At 38.0% G+C, this 23,470-nt stretch overlaps 1 protein-coding gene across 10 annotated transcripts in view; it reads right to left on the bottom strand.

The window, feature by feature from the left end:
• Window positions 1–23,470, bottom strand: part of ewg (DNA-binding protein Ewg) — a 281,799-nt gene that overhangs the window by 129,251 nt on the left and 129,078 nt on the right. For 8 of the 10 annotated variants that reach the window (XM_067145587.2, XM_067145586.2, XM_067145589.2 and 5 more), the window contains one exon: window positions 3,559–3,702. In XM_067145587.2, coding sequence (XP_067001688.1) covers window positions 3,559–3,702 — 144 coding nt within the window. The remainder of the gene's footprint in view (window positions 1–3,558; window positions 3,703–23,470) is intronic. The other 2 variants (XM_067145582.2, XM_067145584.2) reach the window with 1 other exon arrangement.

Genomic DNA, 23,470 nt, shown 5'->3' with positions numbered 1-23,470 from the left:
TTACTTTCTGTAGTTCTGTATTCAATTCATGGACAACTGTATATATAATTTCTTTGTCAGCTAGTTTCTGGACAACAATTTGAGAAAAGATCTTATTTTTCTGTATAACCTTCAATTTCAAAACTGAGTTAGCTACCAATGGATTGGGGTCTGATTCAACATCACCAGGATCAGTTTAAAATTCCTGAATCTCATATTACTGTACTAAGTATGAAATAATCTGGTTTCTTCTAAGTACCATATCTCCTCACATATCGGCCACAATTTTTATGCCAACTGTAAGGTCCCAAAATACGGCGTGCTGCTATTTTGTGAAAAATTTTCAGTCAAAATTTACTGAAGACATGGGGACATGTTGTGGCCATTGAAACTATTATTAGAGAGGTATTTATATAATAAGGAGATGTCGCGCTACTGCAAGTACAGCTTTTGACCAGTACAACACTATAACAGGCTGAGACTGGTATGTCCACTGTCAAACTGAGTATGGTAAATAGTGCACAATAACGTAGTTTCAAATTAGCATAGATTTCAATAAAACTTCACTGAAGGCTGTAATGGAATTAAATGGTCTGTCACTACGTATGACGACGTCAGATTCGGAGCAGACAGGGATGCTGTCACTTTTTTACATCACGTGCTGCGGAAATATTAATATTAATTGCAACTTTATAAAATCAAGCCTGTTGTGCTCAGTTCAGTTACTTGAAACAAGTTACCATGTGCCTTTAAAACAATAACAACTGTACTACATGCCGAGATAACAATCAAAAACAAAGTGTTACTCACAGAACATGCTCGAAGGACGACTTATTATGACCAGCTTACTTGTACATCTTCAGGACAAATTAACTTCAATCATAGATTTAATTTTCTGAACCACAAATATGATGACAAATTTGTGGTCAGCCTAATGAACTATTAAGAGATTAGCATGCTGTGTTCCTGCATCAACTTATTTGTGTGGCTGGTCTGAAATTCATCCTTCGCTTTCTCACGCATTGTCATGAAGGCTCCTGCGAACCCGACTGTGTCCCCGCCCTGAGCTGGCAGTGTCTCACGCATTTACGATCTTCGCATCACTGACACGGCGTTGTCAAGAACATAGAAAAGTAATCAGTAACACACGATAATGCATCCTGTAGGAAATGAGTAACGTTGCCTGTGTTGTTGAACTTATCTTACAAAACATTTTACCGGATACACAGTGAAGATTTTGACTTATTTACATATGTACAAAAAAACAAAGATTGAAACTGTACAAAGAGGCTGTTTATTAGTTTACATTTCGTTCATAATTTACCAACATAATAGGCCTTTCACTTGCAGAAGGCCTGGATTGTTTATATTTCAAAATCTTGGGAGAAAAATACATTATAATCGTACAGTACCATGTTACTGAACACTGGTTATTAACATTTACTCAGAATTGCGAACAGAGTGGCCAGTTTCACTTTGTTATTGTGGATACCAGTTGGAAATGTGATGTTCTTTGGTAAAGTCTTGCGTTTAAATATAATATATGGAGGCAGTTTATGGCGGTCAGCAGTAATGGCCAACATCACTGTATAACATAACTTTCCGTTGCCAGTTGATTTCATTAGGACACTTGCCGCACCGTTCTCAGAAACAGTAGCCTTCCTTGGCATGTCAAAATACACAAATGATTTGTCAGTATTGCCGATTTGCAAGAGGAGATAAGAGTTCTGGTGCCTTAACTTGATCACAAGCCCGTGAAACTAACTTTATTGGAGCAGTCTTTAGGCAGTTTTTGGCAGAAAGAAGTTTTCTGCCACAATGACAGGTTATTATACTACATACCCCGAGTAACCCAGATGAGACTTGCCTTGATATTCCTGAAATACTGTGAGATCACACAATTTCCCGTGCTTTTATTTGCAACATTTTAAGAGAAACGCTGCAGCCGCTGTTCCGCAACTCTCTCTCATTCATTCCAGTAACACTTCAACACCCAGGAACCTGCTCTGTTTTGGGCCACGAAATGCCACTTTATTTATTTATTTATTTATTTATTTATTAATTTATTATGGCTTCTTTCATGTGGCGAAGTTAGGGCACACGGCCCTCTCTTACACTTAACCACTTGCTGCCTCCCCTAATTCCTCACTTGTTTTTCGTGAACAGAAACTCACTGCCCGCTGCTCTGTTCCTTTCTTCTGCGAATTTCACCACTTTTAGCTTGAATTAAGCCGTGTAACTTTATTTCTCCCATGACAAGTACCATATTTACTAACAAGCTCCCCAATGCCAATATAATGGGTCTGTTATTGGATATTACAAATTTTCAGGCTAACTCATTCCTGTTGCCAGCGTTTCACCCCAGTATGCTAATTTGAGCTTACACTAAACGTACCAAATTGTAAAAAAGCAGTTTCTTCAGACCCCTTGTCTATTTACAGCCTGCCTGGAACTAAAAAAATTTCTCACCAAAGTGGTGAACTGGCAAAGTAGTTACCAGTTTGGTTTCCTGTTACTCTCTCTAGTGTGAAGTTAAATGCCAATATGGTGAACAGCCATAACCTGTGTTTGTGTAACCGCCGCACAGGAGAATGGACTTTACATGATGGTATGGCATTTCCTCCACCAAAAAACATCGCCTTACTAAGGGAACTTCTCTGCAAGTCGTTGGCGTCCTGAAGTCTGGTTATTTCCTACTGCCCTAACCTCAGGTTAGAGTCAATGGCTGTACGGTCTTCTCTATTATCGTAAAGGGATGACCTGACCGGACATATACTGCTGTTCAAAGTTCAAAGGAAGAGGATCTTGAAATAGCTTAACTTTCAGAAATAACTGATCAAATATTATTATTATTATTATTATTATTATTATTATTATTATTAAGTGATCAAAAGAGATGTGATGATATCTGCAGCTTACAAAATTTTGGATTTTTCTGCCTAGTATTGCAAAATTTAAAGATTCCTTTAAATAAGGTAACAAATCTCTCATGCAATTGGAACTTCTGTGAACATCACAGGAATACATTAAACAACACATCCAAGACCATTAGATTTGTTTGACTTCAGAAAATGCTACTTGAGAGATTTAATGTGCCAGCATTACAGCAGAGTTTGCAGTTCTAGAATTATAGTCTGTCTACAGACATTTAAGAATCTATAACTGGCAACATGGATGTATTCAGAAGACAATTATTACACTCGCCTGCGAGCGAATGCCTGTTATGATGATGATATTGCTGGCAAATATACAATTAGAACATGATCATAACTCAATGGCACATTTAACTGAGAGTTTTGTCATTCAGGAATAGGGCAAGGTGGAAATTGAAACATATTTAAGAGTGAGATTTCATCAAGAATACAGTGAAGTCAAGGTAATTATAGGGTTATCAAAATTTAAAACAAAAATTCTACACAGATAAAATAATGTAATAGGATAACCACAAGACAAGACAGACACCACACTACAGCAAACCTGTGCCGTTGTGGCTATAGGCTGTGACGCAGTGGCGAGTTGTGTGATATTGTTCTGAGTAGAGGTCTGCAGCTTGTGTAACTTTAACACTGTAGTGCCCACCGTAGTCGTTCCAGTTGCTGTTGTATTTGCCTTCTCGTCCTCCTCACTGAATGCAGGCAGCAAATCTTCCCGACCATGGTACTTGTAGCAGTTAATCACAATTTGGCGCAACGCGTGTGTCCACGAGATCTGCAAATTACGGCACTGAATCTCACATATACAAACTCACTCACACACAGATTGAAACTATACATGGTTGGACAGTACAACAAACAGAATCAAAAATAGCCTGTGCATTTTTAACAAACAACACTGATAATATAAATTAAAAGGTTTAGTAAAAACAGCCTTGTCCAGTCCATCCTGACGATCTACTAGACCGATTTGCTTCATTCTTCCTTTATTCTCTCCAAAATTACCTGCTAGTGAATCATCAGGCATTGATACGTCTCTATGTTTGGCTAACTTTGAGTAATCCTAAAATCAAATAACTAAATAACTGACTTAGTGGGTTCTACACAGTTACAGAGCAATTACATAAAGATATCATTGAAGGCAAAAAATTAAAAGTGATAGGCACCTATAAGCAATCCTGCAATTTAAACTAAAATTCATCCATATATGACTTAATAATAACTGGAGAGAAATACTGTGGGGGGTAGGACACCCCTAGCACAACTATGGTTCAGTTTGGGAGGGTGAGACATGAAATTGTAATTGAAAACGACGAATTTTAGTGTCAAATCCATCCTTTTTGTGGTGACTAAGATGAATAGTGGGCCGATGACCTTAAATGTTATGCCTCTTTAAACAACAAGCATCAGCAAGATGAATAGCGACACTCCAGATGTAGTTTAGGTCTCCATCAGCATGGGGGTTGAAAAGGGTTTGGGAGGGAAAAGACATTCAATATGAGCTGCCACAAGGACAAACTATTCTGCAAAACAAATTAATCTAAAATTAAACATTAAATTAAACACACAACAATAACTCAAACTATAAAACAGTTCATGAAATATTAATCAGTGATATAAAGAAATCAACAAAAATTCACTTGACACATTGTTAATAGGTAACATAAATCCTAAGAGTAAATATTCAAAAAAGTATCCGGGCAACGTATCAAACATTTTCTTATCAAGACACATTATTTGACCTATTTATAACAAATGCTGCGGAGCAGCACAGGTCCTCTAAGTTTTCATTTGAAACTTTTAATGTAAATTAAATACACTGCTGAAAATTGCAGTACCATGAAGGGATGACAGTGGTTACTCTGTACTTTAAGGGTATGATGTGCAAATGATTAAAACTGAAGAGTGATTGTGCAGATCTTGTCCAAGCAAATCCCCCACAACTGTCAAAAGTATAAAGGCTGTTGGGTGATGATGATGATTATTGTTGTTTAAAGGGGCCTAACATCGAGGACATCGGCCCCTAATGGTACGAAATGAAATGACAACAAAAGTTCAAAATAAGCCACTGGCCAAAATTAAAAAAAAGTCATGAAGAAGGAATGAATGGACATGAACCAAGAAAAACAAAAAAACAAGCTAACAAAACAAAACAGTGGATCCACTCAGAAAAAGATCATAAATAATGGATTACTGACCAAGGGACCACTTATAAAGCATAATCCTGAATCGAGGATACTTTATGTCTAAAGGGGTCAAAAATACAGGTCGAAGCCCCTCATAATGGTTCATGTCGCAAGTAAACTAGAACCATGATATTTGTCATGTTGGGGTAATAATCAAAAGTAGCGAAGGCTCACGATGTTCTACACAAGATGGTACTACTCACAAGTATTGCACTTCGTACAGGGAACGCAGACCTATGGTGTCTCTCACACAATGGCGCCACTCATAGCCAACGCAAACCGATGAGGTTCCTCACCGAGGTGTACTAGTCAAGGGTACCGGTATTCCCGTGGTATTCCTCACATCTTCTTATTCTTATTCTTTTCTAGCCTATTTCAATCCACTGCTGGATATAGGCCTCTTCCATATGCTTCCATTGTCTTCAGTTTTGAGCCACTTGGAACAAGCGTATTCCAGCCAACAGCCTTATGTCGTCGAGCCATCTCTTCTGGGGTCTTCCAATGCCTCTCTTATGTTCCAATGGTCTCCAGTGAACAATCCTAGAGGTCCACCTGTTGTAGTCTTGTCAAGCTACGTGTCCTACCCATTGCCATTTTAGTCTTGCTACTCTCTCTAGGATGTCTGTTAAATTAGTTATTCTCCTGATGTCCTCTGAACGGATCTTATCCCTAAGGCTGATCCCTAGCATCTGTCACTCCATGGCTCGTTGTGTTCGCTGAAGCTTGCAAGCACTTTCCGTCGTCAGAGTCATCGTTTCCAGACCGTAAGTAGCAACTGTCAGCACACACGTATTATAAACCTTGGTCTTCAGGTTAACTGGAATATCCTTGTTGGTGAGGATGAATCTTTGTTTTCGGAATGCTGTTCAACTCATACCTATTCTGTGAGGATAGTGGGTACTAATCACAGGCAACGCAGACCCACGGTGTCGCTCATATAGTGGTACAACTCACAGGCAACGTCCAGACCCGTGGTGTTGCTCACATGGGTATGACGCACAGGTACTGGAAACCCACAGATCACAAACCTATTTCATACCTAATTCAGTGGTACTACTTGCAAGTACAGGCAACCCATGGTGTTCCCCGCGTGATGGTATGAATCAAAAGTAGTTTCATGGTTCTAATTCAATCATCCCTTGGTCGCCCTTTTAGTCACCTTGCACGACGCGCAGGGGATACCGTTGGTGTATTATTCTTCTGCATCCCCCACCCACAGGGGGTAAAAGGAGAGAAAAAATTAGAAGAAAGAAGGAATCCGTCACTTCGAAAAATGAAGTAACAGACGAAGAAAGGCAAGGGCTCCCTAGGCCTCGAATGCTCTAACACTGTCGGGGTCGGAAAAGAACAAGAGTTGACCAAGTGAGGTCGGACAGGATAGACGAAAGTGAGGAGCCTGGCACAAGTAAGTGGAAGCAATGCCAAGACTCAGCTAAGAGACCCGTGGTCGCCAATCCACACTCCCAAGTTGAGAGCCCCTTGGGCCCCTGTTAGTCGCCTCTTATGATAGGCAGGGGACACTTAACGTAAGAAATTTCATTTTTTGTCCGTATTGAACTGAGAATTACAATAAATAAACTTTATATATCCACCTATTCAATACAATAATAATGTTGTTATATAAACGTAATTACAACATACTAATTATATACAGTACTAGTTTCGATTTCAAACAAGAATTTAATTTTACGTATTATACGCAACAAGTTTTCCCAACATTCGTTTTGTAGTCCACGCCCACCAGATCCCCTCCACACGCCCTGCTTCGGCCTACCCCTATAGCCCCTCCCTTGTTCCGTCCGGTTATGCATACCTGACTCGAGCTGTTCATTGTTTACTGCACGTTACTTGCAATACGATCGGTCTACGGCCGTATGAGGTGAGTCTCGCATACATTTATATCATCATATTACTAAGTAGAGCCTCAACACTTCCCGCTTCGAATCGTTAACAGCGTTTATTTATTTTTCACAGGTTCCACATTTGAACTGAGAAACATAGATTTTATATACACCTTAAGGAGCTACTTATATGTTTCCACCTCATAGACCTTAGACACAGAAGAATTCCATCATACCTAAATTTTATCCAGCAATGTTTATGATTTTTAAGATGACTCTGCAGTTCGTGGACCGTAGTTGAATGGACACAAAATGTTTTATTAATGTAAACCGCACATCAAACTTAAGGAACTTGCTACTGTATGTCCACAGGGACATCATTCAACTTGAGAACTGTTCAGTATATGTTTGACTCGCAAGTCTTCTACTTGTGTAACAAGTTTTTATTATGTGTCATTGTTTTTATTGTAGATTTCATTGGGTTTTATATTACGCACTTTAAGGTATGTCATGAGTTTTATATATAATTTTGCCTATTTTCCGTTTCTTTGTACAACTGAAGATGACACAAAAAGGCGTTGAAACAAGTACTGTATATAACTAGTATGTTGTAATTACAGTAAAACCTCGTTAATTCGAAGTCGTTGGGACTCAAAAATCGGACTTTGAATTACGTGATTTCGAATTAACCGCCAATTCGCAATTCAGAAGTACCAACCCTTGCCGCGTTACGAAATATTCTAAGGCCCGTTACTGCATGCAGTTAACCTTAATTCACAGTGTACAACTTTCAAATGCCATGAAAAAAGAACTGTTTCCAAAATGTATCCAAAAAGGTACATTTACAGTATTCAAATAATACACTTGCAAAAAAAAAAAAAAAAAGCACGATTCAGAGACGAGGAGAAATCTATGCTGGTTCCCATGTGCAAGTGCTTTATTCATTGGGGTACTATACTGTATGCATTTTAGATGCCTTGTATTTACACAGAAAGTACCCGATGCCCTTAAAATCAAACTTTACTATGACTCTATCCTTGTACGATTTCCCGCCATGGCACGTCTCTCGTACTTCAGAAATGTAAACACTTGCCGCGTCACAAAGTATTCTAAGACCCATTAATACATGCAATCACCTCGATTCACAGTTTAAACCTTTCCAATGCCATGGAAAAACTATTTCCAAAATGTATCCAACAAGGTGCATTTACAATATTCAAATAATGCACTTGGATAAATCACTGACGAACATAACCTCACGCAACGAATGAAAAAAAAAATCACACAATTCAAAGACGAGGATAAATTATGCTGGTTCCCCTGTGCAAATGCATTATTTTTTGGATCTCTGTACTCTTTGCATTTTCAGATGCTTTGTACTGGCATGGAAAGTGTCCGACGCCCTTAAAACATTGTAGCTTACCGAACTTTTCTATGACGAGGGGATAAAGTTTCTCGCTTCCATGTGCATTGCAATTGCAACGCACTACAATGACTCCCATCCCCAACCCTTGTACGATTCCCCGGCTGACACTTTCTCCTTTAAAAATCATAAGACCGTTTGGGCTCGCATTAAAATAAAGCAATGCAGTTTCATTGGCAATTACAGTATTGTTCGGTGCCTACGAATTTATTATATGAGCCATGCTTTTTCGTCAACTGTCGGCATTGCCAGCGTTCGCGCATTCTGTTTTCCTGCACACTGCCTGTTGCGTGATATTACGGCATTCCTTTAAAAGGTTGAATGGAAACGAATTCCGATTTCATTCAACTTGGCAATCATGAAACGCACTGTAGACCCACCGAAGTGAGTGTAAGTGCGGAAAGCTACCCCTCCACGTTCCGGAACACGCGTTCTATTATGACGCGGATAAATTTCGAGTTGAAATTGCCCTGTAACATACTATTGTTTTAAAATGTAAAGGCAGTTTCGAATTAAAAGTCTGTTTTTCGGTAATGGGACCGACATTGTACTTCGAATTACGAATTATCCGTATTTCGAATTAAACAATTTAAATAACATGCAAAACTGTATCTCATATTTCCGGGAACGAGAGCTTCTTCGAATTACGTGGGATTTTGAATTAACCGATTTCGAATTATCGAGGTTCTACTGTACATCTATATAACAGCATTATTATTGTATTAAATAGGTGGACATATAAAGTTTATTTATTGTAATGCAGGGGATACCGCAGGTGTATCCCGCATGAGTGTCCCCCACCCGCAAGGGTAAAGGTTGTTGGGAGCCACACAAGTTGTATATTTATTTATTTAATTAATTATTAGAGAAAACCTACGGAGGGCCATTTTACACTAATAACAAGTTTAAATATAAATATATAGTTATATGTATAGTTATAAAAGATAACAATCAATACAAACAACAATGTTAGGTATCAACAATAAATTAATAACAATAACAATGTAACAACAGTGGCAACAATAACTGGCAAGGGTCGGTTACAGAGTTAGGAAGAAGAAAATTCGTGGGTTGGGTGGACGGAAGAAAATGGAAACCTGGAGAGGACTTCAAAGGAATCTTTTAATTTTTGTTTGAAGGATGCAAAAGGAGTGAATATGTCAGTATCGGGTAGCGAGTTACCAAGGGTAGGGAGATGGTGGAAGATAGAGCGTTGTTGCAAGGTTAGGCGCGGGCAGGACACATGATGAGTACGACGGTTGCGTATTGGGCGGGAGCGGGAACGTGTGTAGGGAAGTATTACACGTGGTGTATCTATTGATTATTTTATGAATGTAACATGGATCGGAGAACTGTAAACGGCTTCTCAGGTCAAGTATACCCAGGTAGTTCAAAAAGTCAGATTAGTTTTGTTCTTAAAACAGGATTGAGAGTCTTACCAATGAACGTGAAAAAGTTAAAAATACTATTTAGTAGAATTATATTTATGATAGCAGATGAAGATCAAATGGGGGAACTAAAGTCAATAATGGGGAGAACAAACTAGACGAAGTATAATTTTAAGGTGTTAATATCATTAATTTCAGTGAACCTGTAAAGAATGCCTAGGGTATTCATAGCACAGGATTTTAATCGGCTGAGTACGAGCAGAGAAGGTAATTTACAGTCTACACCTACATCTCTTAGCTGAGAAGCCAATTGCAGTATATTTCCCTGGATGGTATAGGCAGTGTACATTCCTTGCTTTACCAATGAAAAAGATATTGTGTTACACTTCTCTATCAAAGATGGCAGATTCAGCATATCCCATCAATAATGAAGAAGAGTCAAATATAATAAAACAACAGACTTTTTATTTTGATGCATGATTTGCCTAGATTGCCTGCAAGAAATTTGATGTTCCCACTGCAGATAGCAATTGGGTTAATTGTAGGGATAAAAGTTACACTTTTCGTTACTAGCACTACCCTCAACATATTTCAATATGATAATGCCTACGTTAGAGCCTCCGTGGCTCAGACGGCAGCGCATCGGCCTCTCACCGCTGGATACCGTGGTTCAAATCCCGGTCACTCCATGTGAGATTTGTGCTGGACAAAGCGGAGGCGGGACAGGTTTTACTTCGGGTACTCCGGTTTTCCCTGTCATCTTTCATTCCAGCAACAGTCTCCATTCTCATTTCATAGCATATATAAGTCATTAATAAATCACTTTGGAGTGGTGACCCCATTGTACTAATAGCCTATATCTGCTTCATTCATTACATCCCTGACCCGGTCAATGACTGGAAAACAAGTTGTAGGTTTTCATTTTCAATGCCTACGTTGCTGGAAGCGTTCAAGCCTCCCATGAAGAGAAACAGACACAAATTCTTCCCCGTAATAAAAAGATGTTAAAGATAGGAATCCTAGAGTTGCTGGACTTTTTATAAATCTCTGTCATAGAGTTATTTTTTAACAAAATGCTGCTCTTTCTTATTAAAGATTTTTTTTTTTTCCCCCTAGGTGATGAGCCTTACTTAGGGCAGCCATATTTTACTTTTAGGAATCAACCTTACATAATTCCAAATATATAGGCATTCATTTAGTTGGTAGTGCTTGTGAAAGAGTTGTGATTATTCTATAACCTTATATATTGTACCAGGAACCGCCAGCGGTCGGGAACATAATTTATTTCAGCGTGAGGTTCTGCAAAGTAAACTGTCACAGCTAGAACTTTCGATGAGAGAGCGAGTAACCACGTCACAAGCTTCACGCAAGGAAGTGACATTGCTGTGACACGCCGATCATGTGTACAGCGCGTGATTGCATGGAAAGGAATGGAACTTTTTTACGATATCTTGATCCGGATAAGCTATCAAATAATGGAATATGTCATTTTGTAGCCAATCATTTGAAAGCAAATATAACCAAATTTCAAGTGAATCGTCCCACGGATTTACGAGTATTTCCACCTAGGAGATCAATCCTGCCTCGGCAGAATGATATAAAAGGACAGGGATTCGCCAAGTAAAAGTCAGTTCATAACTAACAGCTGAAGGAACAACACAATGTTATACGCGAGTGACTGCGCCAAGGTTCGAACATAGCCGCCACGAGCAAGGTTCGCCGGTAAGAACTCTGCCATAATTGTCGTCATCAGACTTGTATTCAAAGTGCTACTTTTGGACTTACAAAATTTTTTGAAAATTAAAATACGAACTTAGTTTTCACGAACTACTAGGACTATTTCGAGAATGTGTGATAATAACTTAAACTGTGGAATAATGCCTTTGAACTTCAACTCAGTTGAAAGCGATTGTGCAGAACTTGTACTCACACCAGATTTATTTCTAACTTGAAACATTTGTAACTTAAAAGAGTGTGCATATTAACGCAATTGTCCAGTGAAATACTTAAATACTTAGTCTGTTAAAACCAATAACGCAATAAAAGTGCTTAAAGATTGGTATTTAATTAAAGTGTGATTAACTCTAAACAGCATCAAAACATTCGTCGCTGGTGAACAAGACAGTGCCGCATTAGACGATTTCTTCTTTGTAACACTCCAACCATTTGAACGTACAAACATTCATGAGTTTAAAACACTTTTACTGTTGTAAATAAAACTTTCCTTCTTGCGTCATACCAATGATTATATTGGAACTGTGTTTTTCCTCTGAACAGTTCTTCCGATAAATGAGCTTTCATAATTTTGCTGCCAGTGTTAAGAACAGTGAACAAGTGGGCATTACAAAGTACCGTGCATACTTTTATGAAGTGCAAATACGAGTTATTTTGAATAAGACACTACTAAGCAATCATAGTCAGTTGAACTTTCACGTGTTCGCTAACACTACACAGTGACGTATGAAATCGTGACAGGAGCCTATTTCTAGTAATCATGATATGCCTGCCGCTACACAAGCTGAATCTCGAATCGACGTGGGACATGTCAACAAGGGAATGGAACTGCGGTATCAACGTGGAATTATGGAACGTGGTGCTATGGTGATGAATTCACGACATCGGCTGCCTATGGTAACAACTTGCTGTTCGCTGACCAGCAGCTGTCTACATTCCAGTCCTGAGTTCCAGTAAAAACTTGCTTGGTGTTTTAAGGGGCCTAACATCGAAGGTCATCGGCCCTCCACTAAAAAAAAAACAGGTGATATGAAGTGCATTTTAAACCACGTTTAAAACAAGTGCACAAAATTCCACAAAAACTAACTTTCTTCTTGCCAAGTGGAATAGTAAAATCAGTGACGTCGTTTAGCAGCTTTACGAACAATTATTACAACGCTCATTGGAAACCAAACTTTTACTAAATTCTAGTTTGCGTTATTTTCGAAGTGTTAAAATTTGCATGTGTATAGAAACTTTTAGGGAGAGCTTCACAAACTTTGAAAGTGAAAGAGTACTTATTTTAAAGTGAAGGGACATTTATTATTATTTAAAAGACTGTAGGAAAAAAGTGAAATTTATTATTTAAAAAGACTGTAGGGAAAACAATTCAGCATTTGGAATTTGATCTTCTGGCGAAAGACATTAATTTCAATTAATTTATGGTGACTTACGTAAAAACAAATTATTTTCAAAACATCAAGATAAAGGCAATCTCTTGTGGATATCATGTTTTTAAATCAGGCAAACATTGCATTACAAAGATTTCGTAAAAATAACTTGCTTTAATGTTTAAATAATTTGCCAACGAAACAAATATATCGTGAAAAGGAGCAGGAATAATACAGTAGGTAAAATTGCCCATAAATGCATGGTGGTGAATAAATTGAGTTTAAAGCCCAACTATTATTTTGCTCTGCGTACGCCTCTATGTACCTACCCCTATGTGAAGATTCTCATCCCTGATTGTTTCCCAGTACAATATGTTTAGAGGCTAGTACAATACGACTTGAGGTGTTTTTGACAGAATCGGTTGTGTAATCAGGTGCGTAATGCTGAACACTACAAGATGGCGCCTATAAATCGTTTTTCGATTCTTTTTGACTAGTGGGGTTCTTGCCGGCAACCCCTCAATTGTTTCCTCAGCTGACTCAGTGGCCCATTCCTGATTTGTACTATCACTGCTCACTGCATACCATACTTTAAAGATAAATTGCACATCAATCATTTTAACGTGACTAGTGTACTTTTTGGCTTCAAGTAATTACAAAAACTGAAGAACTACAAAACAGAAAAACAGAGACAATACATTACTGAGACCATTTTCAGAAGTCATTTGAATGGACGACATGGCTTTTGTTAACTTTTTATTAATACAAACTTGTGAACAGACTAAAGTGGAAGTAACGTCACTGCCTCGTCACACACACCGTTGTTGCCAAATGAACCGGCGTGCGATTCAAAGTTGTACCCCAGCACTATAATAGAGAACAGCTCACGGATTGTACCTCGAGTGCACTTAAAAGTATTAATACATTAACGTATGCGTGTTAGAATCCCACACATTCTTTTAATGGCTTACATCTTTAAACAATTAATTTACTGAATTATATTTTCAATGTCTACAATTTCACGCTTAAAGCACTGTGAACAAATTCTTATGACATACACAGTAAGCATTATATTCATTAAAGTATTATTAATATCAATAAAGATAACATTATTGTATCATTTATCATTCACTATTATTGTCTAAATATATGGCCTGATTCAATTCGAAGTAATTCATTCCAAGAATTTAAATGAACCTGTCGGATAGGTCTGACACGCTACTCACGAGCGATTGATGAATAAACGAGAAAAGTGATGATTATGTACTCGTACTGGAATTAACTTGAAACTGACAGGGGAAGTTGGGGTTCAAGGCGAAAACCTGTCCCACCTCTGCTTTGTCCAGCAGTTTCAATAAATTAATTATTACAAATATATTTTTATTTATTTTCCGGTTTTATAATCAGCTTTTACCCTGAGCACGGTTGTATATGAAGCTCTCACTGCCTCTGCTGTCTGTCTTGCTCCTTTATGAACAGTAGTAAACCCACCGCCAATAGTTTTCGCTCAGAAATGCTCATAGACAGAATTAGGTTTTTCTCGCCGGACGCAAAAATCTTGTGTTTCTTCTTCAACTAATAACAGTCTGGTGAATTTTTGTTCAGGTCTATTGCACAATAATATCCAATAACGAGTAAGAAGAAACCTACAAACGTACAAGAGACTACAAGAATTATGAATTAGCACACAAAACGCACATACACTTGTAAAAGCGAAGCACAATGATAAAATTCTCTCACTGCTGTTTTAAACAATGACTGGAACTGCACCCACGTGTTCAAGACGTCCAATGAGTAAGTATTGATGGCACCATTGCCAAAACTCGCGCTGAGTAGTGCGCCCCATTGCCCCCTCATCTACCATGTGACAATGCCGTAGGTGCTGCCCCTGTGGCCCACACCACCCCCAGATCCATACACTCACTTCTGCTTTAGTCTGCTCAAAAGGTGGTCTGGAGAATAGTAATTTCATTTTAAGCAAGCCTCATATCTAAGGGAGTAACCGATTCTCACTTCCATTTGAAAGACGAAGGATTCCTTAAACAACTTGGCAAACAAAATAGAAATTAATGGGAAGCTATCAATATTAATGGGACTAACGGAAGAAAGAAAGTAATTCTACAGCAAAGAGAATGTATCTGGATGTGTTAGGAGTCAATGATATATAGGTAAGGGGAGATAATGAGGAAGAGAAGGGAGATAACATAGTTTCTGTCAGACATGCAAATGAGAAAATTATGTGGGTAGATTTGGCAGTTGGAGAAATTACAATCTATTCACCATGTGAGGGTGCAAATGAGAAACTTGACAAGATTTTTTATGAAGCGTTGAGTAACATTGTAGTCAGGGTCAACAGCAAAGGATGGGAAAGTGGTAATGAGCAATTTCAATGCAAGAGTTGGAAATACAACTGTGAAGGGTAAATATGGGTAAGAGATATAGAAGCTAATAGGAATTTGAAGCATTTATTGGACTTGTGTGTTAGTATGAGATTAGCACTTACGAATATTCTTCAAGCATAGGCCTAATGCTATTCACTGCTACACACGGGAGTGTAGGGGGCACCAGATTCATATTAGACTATATCATAACAGACTCTAAATTCATGAAATCTGTTTCAGAATGTGCGAATATTCTGGTGATTTTTCGTCGATACAGACTCCTACCTGAACTGGCATGAACTAAGTAGCTCAAAGCCTAGGATAGAGAAAATGAAATCTGTATAGAAAAATCTCTCTTTTGTTGCATTATTATTTACTTGATATATTGTATTGTATTTTAAAGATGGACCCTCTTGTCAATTTATTTCTTATATAATTCCCACACGATCGCAGGGTATGCATATTTTCAATGTTGTCGCCATTTGTTGTGATCAAATGTGTCTTCAGGTGTGATATTGGATTTTTTTTCAGGTCTTTCATAACCCTGTCCAATCAGTACTTCCTGAGTTTTCCCCATGGTCAGTTTCTGACAGTATCCAATCTCAAATTCATATTAGCAATTGAATCCATGGCACTTCAGATAATGTGCCCAGTTTATCTCGGCTGCATTTCCCGCAATAGGAGCCATGATCCTTTTAAGACAAGACAGTTTCATTTGACAAAATCCCATTGTCACAACCCAAGGCCCCAACGCAGCATTTGCCATTTCCATCATGTGGAATGCCTGTTTGTGCCTCGACATTGCAGGCCAACACTCTGATCTATAGAGGGCAACAGGACACACGAGAGTCTACTACATTTTTGCATTGCCATTTCATCCAGGTTAACTCAACTATGGACATGGGAAAGGATATCATCAAGCCAGCTGATGACTGAACCAAGATACTTGAATTTTGTGGTCTTCGTCGGCAGTTCATCACCAATGCTGAGGGTATAATTAGCCTGCCATCCACTTTCCATACATAGAAGAAGTCTTCTATAGCGAGTACGCCACATAACGAGAACCGCGTTATAATAAGAGTTTTTGTCTGTCCCTTCAAAATTCCTATATTAAACTGTGTATTATCCTTCAGTTACAGTGAGAGTCCTATCACAGACACATCTGTTGTAACAAGCGATTAAGCGTGCATTACCGATATTTATGCATCCCAGCGATTATATTGCATGCGCTCCATCACCTTCGGTATTGTTTCCTCGCTATGTCCACTAGCGAGCTCACTCGTCAACATTCGAAGGAGTCGATTAGTAATATCCATCGACTGCTGTTCAGTAAAGAAAATTTGAAATGAGAGAGAATATTTTTGTAACAAATGTGTACATCATGTGTCCGATAACAGTTAACTTCAAGGGTTATGAATTTCATGTTGTTGGTCCGTACTTTATGTTAACCTTTTCCTATCTCCATATTTTGTTTTTACTGACTTTCTCCATTTAAACAGTTCCAATTTGGTTTCCACTAAGAACTGAGAATCAATATATCCATGCGCAGTTTCCACCTTCTTCTCAACCAGAAATTCAAAAATAACTTCACGTCCAACAATCAACAACGCAACCGGTCAACACAGCTTTAATACACCAAATGCCCAACTTCTCCGCTTAAGTGATCAGTGTCAAGCCGACTCGACATTAAAAGAGTATCACTTTTTACTCTCCAGACTTTGTACATACTTGTATATATGTTTATATGTGTCATTTTACATTGTTTCTTTAGTACGAGGACTACTGATATCCACGAGTTTATATTTTCACAACTCTAAGCACCCCACTTGTACTTTGTTCCAAACTTCTTTGTATATTATTAATTACTACTCACCTGTACCATACTAACATTTCTCATCTCATTACCACACTTCACTTTATAAATTAAAAATCCATAAGATTATTACAGTCAAAAATATATGTTTTAGGATTCGACAAAACTTATGTATGCTTTAATATGGCTGATGATGACCCCTAGGTGGGTCGAAACTAGTTCCATGTAATTTATAATATTGTAAATACATATTAGTACTGAATAGGTGGAAACCTTTACTGTATTACTATTCATATGTTAACAGTTAACTTGTTAAAAATTAAGGCTGAATAAACGATCGCTCAGTTTTAATGCTAAATATTGCAATTAAGTAAGAATGAGATACACCTCAAGATATGGCAGAGTGCATCATTGATTTCAGAGGTTAGTTTATAGTTTATAATGTCCAATGTCCAATAATGGACCATTATATTGGTATTATAGTTTATAGTTTCTCGCATCCGGTTAAATTTCGGTAACGCTATTCCCATGTAAATTTATAGCAAGAATTAACAGAGGTGCCAATCTTTGAAATGGCTTTACCGTAATCCCCCTCCCCTACCGTCCGAAAAGTTTTGGAGTCAAATCCAAAGCACAGTCATCCCTTCTGGATACGGATTCCCTCTTTGCCATTCCCGACAATCTATTCTAAAATATATCCTATTACAGAATAAACTTGCACATTACCAGTTAGTTCTGTCATAAAATATTCTTTGTAACTTGTTTCCCCACACAACAGGTGCTTTTGTGTGGTACTTTTCTCGAAGCATCCTTCCCACTGTGAGGACATTTTCACCTTATGAACAATATGCGATTCCAGTTTAGATGTCATTTTTGTAGGCCTGAAAAGCTTCTGGGTTGGGTTTTTTTTCCCTCTTAACAGTGAAAACTCTTTCTGTGGGAGAGTTACTGTCAGGTACACTTAATACTGCAATAATAAAAGATTACATTTTTCAGTGAAGAATAGCAGAGTAGAGTTCCTTCATTCACATTGAATTTCACAACACTCATGGGTAGCAAAAGGAAGTGACGACTGAATACGTATCATTGCCAACTAACAAGAATTGAAGCGGAGAGAGTCGAGTACTAATGCTAAAAAAGATTCACTTTTCTTTGTTTCCTTATTTTTTTCCGTAGATATTATGTTTACGCTATAATGTCCCTTTTCCGTAATAATTTACTCTTTGACCATAGTGCTCCAATCGTGAGGGGAAATCCGTAATAATTACGAATAAATCGGTAACAGTTGGCACTTCTAAAAATATAACTTTTCTACAGGCGCTTGAATATACGTTTTCATGGCATATATACGGTAAAGTTAGGTTAGGCGACTGTTTGAAAAATAAAGCTGAAGTAACTGCCCTATGTGAAGGCAATGTCTGAGACGATTAGTAATATCAGTTGAACTGCTGTTCCATAAAGAAAATTAGAAATGAAAGAAGAGAAGATGTTTTCATAATAAATACGTAAATAATGTGGTCGATAGCAGTTGTCAACTCGTTATAAATAAAGGTTAAGTAAACGATCACTTTATTTTAATACTACAGTAGAACCTCGACAATTCCAAATTGGTTAATTCAAAATCCCGCCTAATTCGAAGAAGCTCTCGTTCCCAGAAACATGAGATACGTCTTTGCATGTTGTTTAAATTGTTTAATTTGAAATACGAATAATTCGTAATTCACAGAACAATGTCGGTCCCATTACCAAAATTCAGTCTTTTAATTCAAAACTGCCTTTGCATTTTTAAAAATTAGTTTTTTACAGAGTATATACATATATTCATAATTTATCCGCGTCATGATAGAACGCATCTTCCAGAATGTGCAGTGATAGCTTTCTGCACTTTCACTCACTTTGGTGTGTGTAGTGTATTTCGTATTTGCTAGTTCAAGTGAAATAGTAATTCTTTTGTATTCAGTGTTTTAAGGAACGCCACAATATCATGTAGCAGGCAGTAGGCAGAGGAGCCGAATTTGTTAAACCGGAGATGCTGGCAGTTGGCAAAAACCGTGGCTCGCATAATCAATTCGTATGCACCAAACAATACTGTCAATGTTGATGAAACAGCATTGCTTTTTTTAATGCCAAGCCCAAATGGACTTCTGATTTTAAAGGAGAGAAGTGCCAGCTAGGAAATCATACAAAGGTGGGGGTCATCGTACTGTGTTGCAATGCACATGGAAGCGAGACACTTCCTCCTCACATCATAGGAAAGTTCGATAAGCCACAATGTTTTCAAGGTGTTGGGCACTTTCCGTGCAAGTACAAGGTATCTAAAAAATGCAAACAGTACAGTAATCCAAAGAATAATGCATATTTCCATGTAAATTTATAACGAGAACGTTATCACTTCTCCACTGGCACTTGAAATAGGTTTTAATCTTACATATAACACACTTAAGTTAGGTGAAACCTTCTGAATAAGAAAACTAACGTTTGCCACAAAATGCGATCGAACATCTTCGGTTATCTTTTTTTCAATATATATACAATTGTGGGCCATCACCCCAACATTCGAAAGCGATATCGGAGTCAATATTAACCGTCTACTACCGCTCTCTAAAGAAAATTTGAAATGGAAGAGAACACATTTTCGTAATAAATGTGTAAATAACATAGCTGATAGCAGTTGTTGACTCATTAAAAATTCAGGCTGAAGTACAAGATTGTAAATTATATATACATTTATACTGAAATTAAGTAATAATGTGATACACCTCAAGATATGGCAGAATACATCACTGATTCTTTTTTTTTTTTGCTATTTGCTTTACGTCGCACCGACACAGATATGTCTTATGGCGACGATGGGGTAGAAAAGGCCTAGGAAGTGGAAGGAAGCGGCCGTGGCCTTAATTAAAATACAGTCCCGGCATTTGCCTGGTGTGAAAATGAGAAACCATGGAAAACCATCTTCAGGGCTGCCGACAGTGGGGCTCAAACCCACTATCCCCCGATTACTGGATACTGGCCGCACTTAAGCGACTGCAGCTATCGAGCTCGGTCATCACTGATTTCAGAGGACAGTTTATGTTTTCTTGCATCTTGTTAAATTTTGGAAAGGCTATTCCAATGTAATTTTTTTAGCGAGTTTATCATTTTTCTACATGCACTTGAAATATATTTTCATGATACATATACGGTTAGCTCAGGTGACTCCATTTGAAGAAGAAAACCGAAATGTTTCACACAGAAGCCTCTGAACTGATACTATAAATTTTTCAGAATGAAATTAAAACATGCACTTTCACATAGTATCAGATTTTGAAAAATAACAAACAGGTAAGCCGCAGTGTGGATATCATCCATGAAAGCACAAGTTTTGAACAAACTGATTGCCGTTCCATACTGTTTCATAAAGTGTGTGAGGTTTTCAGAGATTTTACAAAAATGTGGTATAACGACAATCCGCTATAGCGAGGAAATTTTTCGCCGTTGCTAATTCTTGCTATAATGGACCTCTACTTTACTCTCTTTCTTCCAAGTACTGAGCCTTATTCTGTTGGTCTCAAGATGGGTCTTCTGCTGTTGTACCTGCTGACGCAATGCCACGCGATTTTCTGATGTTGGAAGATCGTCGTTAGGGGTGTTTGAAGGTCGGCAGTTATTGCATCCATGAAGAGAATTTTTATTTCCATTTCTTCGTTGTAGTAAGTTCAGTAGTTTCTTTCTTCAATTTTTCAAAGGTTTTCTTTGAGATTACCTCCTAGATTGAGTTACCTGCCACAGGTGTGGTTCTCATGTAGGTACTCCTGCCTTTTCTTGCTAGTTTATCTGCCAGTTCATTGTCTTCTACACGCAGGGATTCACTGAAAGTGATGTTGCCCTTTAAAGTTTTTAATTTTGTTAATAGATGTTTACAGTCATGAATTCTTAATGAATGGGGTCTGATATTTGAGGATACTGCTTATATGGCAGCTAGTGAATCTGTGAATAGGACTGATTTTTCAATATGACTCTACAAATCAGATTTTGTAGAACAAGATAGATGGCTTCTATTTCTCCATCGAATAAAGAATAATTGTGCTGCTGCAAGAAAATAAGGCATAACTAAAGGCGATGTTTGGCGTAGGTGTGAAGACAAAGATAGTTTTAAAATGCGTCCTGAACAAGAATGATTTCACAAAGCCCTTTTTAATCCCAATTCAATTTTTTTGAAGGGAAAATTGGGGGTCTTGGATTAGGAGAAATACGGTATTATCTTCTAAGTAATTAAATCCACGATTCAGTCACAGTTGTCAAACAAACTGAACTTGAGCTCCTGTAACAGCTAGCTCACTGCTACTCATATTATCAAAAAATGCAACAACAACTTTATTCAGACATTCATGAATGCAGAGCTCAGACTCGAACAAAGTATTCCCCGTCCTCTCCACAGGGACTGTAAAAAAAAAAATTGAGATGACCTATGCCGTTGTTTCTCTTACTCAGAAATTCAAGATACATGTGCTTCCTTTGTTGTAGTGTTTAGGAAAGCTGACTTTGTTTCTGCAACTGCCAAGTTCATGATTTTGTCTATCAATAACACTGACCATGGGTGCCATCAACAAGCCCTCTTAAGGTATTCCCACATGCATCCCTACATCGAGTTGAATCAGTAACTATGCCCAATACAATGTCATTATCCAGCTGTAGCAGGGTAGGAGCAAATATGGTTCCACTCCACCCATCTAGAGAAATGAATTTCATTTTATAGGTCTGTCATCATCATCATCATCATCATCATCCTAAACCATCTCCAGTTTCCCGGGTGTGGTTTATGAGCCTCCTCCATCTCATCTTGTCCTTGTACCATTCTTCCTCCACCAACTTGTTCCAATCATGACCTCTCAGCAGTACATCGCTCTTAACTAAATCTATCCATTTCCTTCGTGGCCTTCCCACGGGTCGTCTTCCTTCTACCTTTCTGTCAAATTCCTTCCTTGCAGTTCTGTTTACTGGCATCCTCTTCATGTGACCAAACCACTTCAGTCTTGATATCTGAATCTTATTGAGGAGAGAATCATCTATTCCTACTTCTTCTTTGATTTTCTCATTCCTAATCTTGTCTTTCCTGGTTTTCTGGATCATAGTGCGTAGGAATTTCATTTCAGCTGCCTGAAGTTTGGAATTATCTCTATTGGTCAGTGTTGTGGTTTCGAGACTGTATGTAAGAATTGGTGTATAATAGGACTTGTACAATGTCAGTTTTGTTTTCATGGGTATCTGCTCATCCCACAGCAGGTGTCTTACCTGGTGGTAAAATTGTGTTGCCTTATTGATTTGATTGTTCACCTCATGTTTTGCTAGGTTGTCATTTGATATAACGCTACCCAAGTATTTGAAAACTGGAATGCTGTCCAGTTGAGCTTCATTTAACATGACTACTGGTTCTGCTCCTTCCCCATACACTATCATCACCACAGTCTTGGTCTTGCTGATGTTTAAACCATATTTCTTAAACTCCTGATTCCAGCTTTGTATTCTCTCTCCCAATTCCTCTTCTGAGTCACTCCAGATCGCAACATCATCTGCAAATGTGAAGGCTTTGATATCTCCATGTTCTTTCCTTTTAATAGATTTCATTACTACATCCATTACAATAATAAATAGAAGTGGTGACAATGAGCTGCCCTGCTGCACTCCTCTCTTTGTTTCAAACCAGTCCGACAAACCACATCCGACTTGAATACAGCTTCTGTTCCCACTATACAACATTTTCACTTTGTCTATGAGGCTGTCCCGCGCTTGAAGTTCTTTCATGCATTGCCAAATTCTTTCCCTTGGTACACTATCGTATGCTTTCTCAATGTCCAAAAATATTAAAAATAAAGGCTTGTTGTTCTCCCAGTATTTTTCCATTAGCATCCTAATTGCAAATATAAGGTCTGTAGTTGACCTTCCTGGTCTGAAACCATACTGCTGTTTTTCCAAAATTGGTTCAACAATATCTCTGATTCTGGTCTCTATTATTTTTTCCAATATTTTCAGGACATGAGACAGTAGTGTGATACCACGGTAATTAGTACATTTTCGTCGGCTTCCTTTCTGTCTGTAGGTCTGTATTGAACTTTAATTAAAGCAAATTAATAATAAGCAAGTTAAATCCACCTTTTCAATACAAATTAAATAGTTAGTGTTTATTTAACAAACATTTAATGGGACTAGTTTCAACCTATTTAAAGGTCATCTTCAGCCGTACTGCGTGTAGAACAACGTATCTGAAACACAGTAGTTTTAAAGATGGTTTTAAAACACATAAGTTTGACACTATGAAAAAACTGCTTTTAGAATTTCCTTTAAACACTTTGTTCACTTTGCTGCGGGAATATATAAGGAGAAGTCTTTTAGTATTCTTCGTAGTATTCAAGATCGTAGATACAAGTCGAAATTCACAATCT

The sequence above is a fragment of the Anabrus simplex genome, chromosome 4, assembly GCF_040414725.1.
Source record: "Anabrus simplex isolate iqAnaSimp1 chromosome 4, ASM4041472v1, whole genome shotgun sequence".
NCBI lineage: Eukaryota > Metazoa > Arthropoda > Insecta > Orthoptera > Tettigoniidae > Anabrus > Anabrus simplex.
Note: the sequence above shows the minus strand (reverse complement) of the source record. Positions and strands in the feature narration are given on the sequence as shown.